The sequence below is a fragment of the Austrofundulus limnaeus genome, unplaced genomic scaffold (assembly GCF_001266775.1).
Source record: "Austrofundulus limnaeus strain Quisiro unplaced genomic scaffold, Austrofundulus_limnaeus-1.0 Scaffold287, whole genome shotgun sequence".
Lineage (NCBI taxonomy): Eukaryota > Metazoa > Chordata > Actinopteri > Cyprinodontiformes > Rivulidae > Austrofundulus > Austrofundulus limnaeus.
In genome coordinates, this window is record NW_013952689.1 from 382,663 (window position 1) to 384,618 (window position 1,956).

Consider the following 1,956-nt stretch of genomic DNA (forward strand, 5'->3'; position numbering starts at 1 on the left):
GCCATTACTAGCATAAAAAAATCTCCGGTCGGGCCGCAATGCATTATGGGATATGCTGGGCCGGGAAGGATCCATCGGACCTGTCCTTCAAATCAGGGAAAAGGAAGGACTTATTTGTCGGCCGCATCGGAGGAGTCTTCGGTTTTGGACGTCCTTCGTCGCAGGGCTGTGACGTATGCGGCCGACAAATTCGACCTTCGGAGGACCTGTCCTGTCGTTTTGGACACAGCCATTCTCCTCTCGTCACTGAGGTCCTCCTTCCACATGACAGAGAGGGGAACACAAAAATGACTCAGGCTGCAACTGAAAATATGTTTAGCTTGTTAGTTTGTCACGCTAGCACTGAGCTAATACATATAAGACAGTATAGTGTCGGCGCACACCTTTATTTAACATGTTCCTTTGGTCATTATTTTCGGGGTACCATCATTTTTGTGCAGGTCTGTTTCATGAGTTTTTTTTAATTCCATTGAAGCATGGTTGAAAAGAAATGTCTGACTTTCATTTGTTCATTTTTATAGTATTTTTTTTAGTTATTATTACTTTTGTCAGATTCAAGTTATTTCTGTGACCATTGTGGGTTTTTCTTTCATTGACTGAGGGGTACCAACAATTTGTCCGTGTGGGTTCCTCATGTTTGTTTCTATAAGATGCCCCTTTAAATTTTTTACCTTTTTGGAAAGCATTATTGTAATTTCCATGTCTACAACCTATGCTGGAGATTTATTGGATTTACTATGACTTTTCTAAAGTTTCTGTTTGTTTTTCTGCAGGAGAAGTCATCTCGAATAGATCGGATTGTCACTGAGCACCAGCTTTTCTCTCAAGGGCTAGAGGAGCTGCAGAACTGGGTGGTGGACACCAGCCACATGCTGCAGACGTACAGCACCCCCACTGCTGACAAAAATGTTCTAGACAGCAGGATGATAAAGCTGGAGGTATCAAATGCTTCTTTTGTATCCCAGTATATCTGTAATACTGGATTGTAATGTTGGTTCTGGATGGTTGGTCCAGGCTCTGCTGACTGCTCGTCAGGAAAAGGAGATCCAACTAAAGATGCTGATGACAAGAGGAGAGTCAGTTCAGAGAAACACCTCCTCTGATGGAGTGCCTTTAATCCACCAACAGATACAGGAGCTCAAAAACTCCTGGGATGCTCTGCTCTCTGCAGCTATTCTCTGCAAAAGGTTATTTTCTTCTGACACTGAAACACTTTTGTTGCTTTATTGACGTAGCATTTCTACAAACAGTTCATACTTTATAATTGTTTCCGTTTGTTTAAATAATGTGATAAAACCAACTTTCTCTGACATTTTGTTTTCTGTTTACCCTGCAGCCAGCTGGAAGGATCACTGTCTCAGTGGACGAGTTATCAGGAGGACGTTTGTCAGTTTGTAGCTTGGATTGAACGAGTCGAAGAGGCTCTGGATCAAACAGACAAACTGTGTCCAGAAATAAGAGAGAAAACATCTCATCTAAGCAAAGCAAAGGTACAACTCACTCCTGCTGTTTTTTTAACACAGCTGACAGCTTCTGTATACTTGGTGCTGTTTTACTTTATTTAATTGTCTTTAAGTCATATTTAAAAAATGATACAAGAATGATACATGATTTATTCATGTTCATCCAAATCATTGATGTCTGACATTTGTCTCAGCAAATCACATCTGTTTAATTCTTCTTGTGCTTCTAGTCTTTAAGCTACTGTTCTGCTTCTTTTAGCTTCTTCTACTAGTATTGCCTAGCCCTTTATTAGCTTTAGATTTAGGCTAGCCCATTGTTGTTGGTTTTTTTTTTTCAGCTTTTAGCTAGCCATTTTTCAATTTTGGGTTTGATCAAGCCCATTGCCTCCTGTTATGGATGTTTCGGAGAAACTGAGATGTTTATTTTCTAAACATGATGTCCCAGTAGCTTTCAAACCCCAAAACACATTACGGCAAAGGCTGGTTCACCCCA

At 40.6% G+C, this 1,956-nt stretch overlaps 1 protein-coding gene across 1 annotated transcript in view; it reads left to right on the forward strand.

Annotated features, from left to right (window-relative positions):
- syne1b (spectrin repeat containing, nuclear envelope 1b) overlaps positions 1–1,956 on the forward strand; it is a gene marked incomplete in the record, with an annotated part of 311,340 nt that overhangs the window by 138,702 nt on the left and 170,682 nt on the right. The window contains 3 exon segments of the mRNA XM_014021303.1: positions 774–938; positions 1,015–1,187; positions 1,337–1,490. Coding sequence (XP_013876757.1) covers positions 774–938; positions 1,015–1,187; positions 1,337–1,490 — 492 coding nt within the window.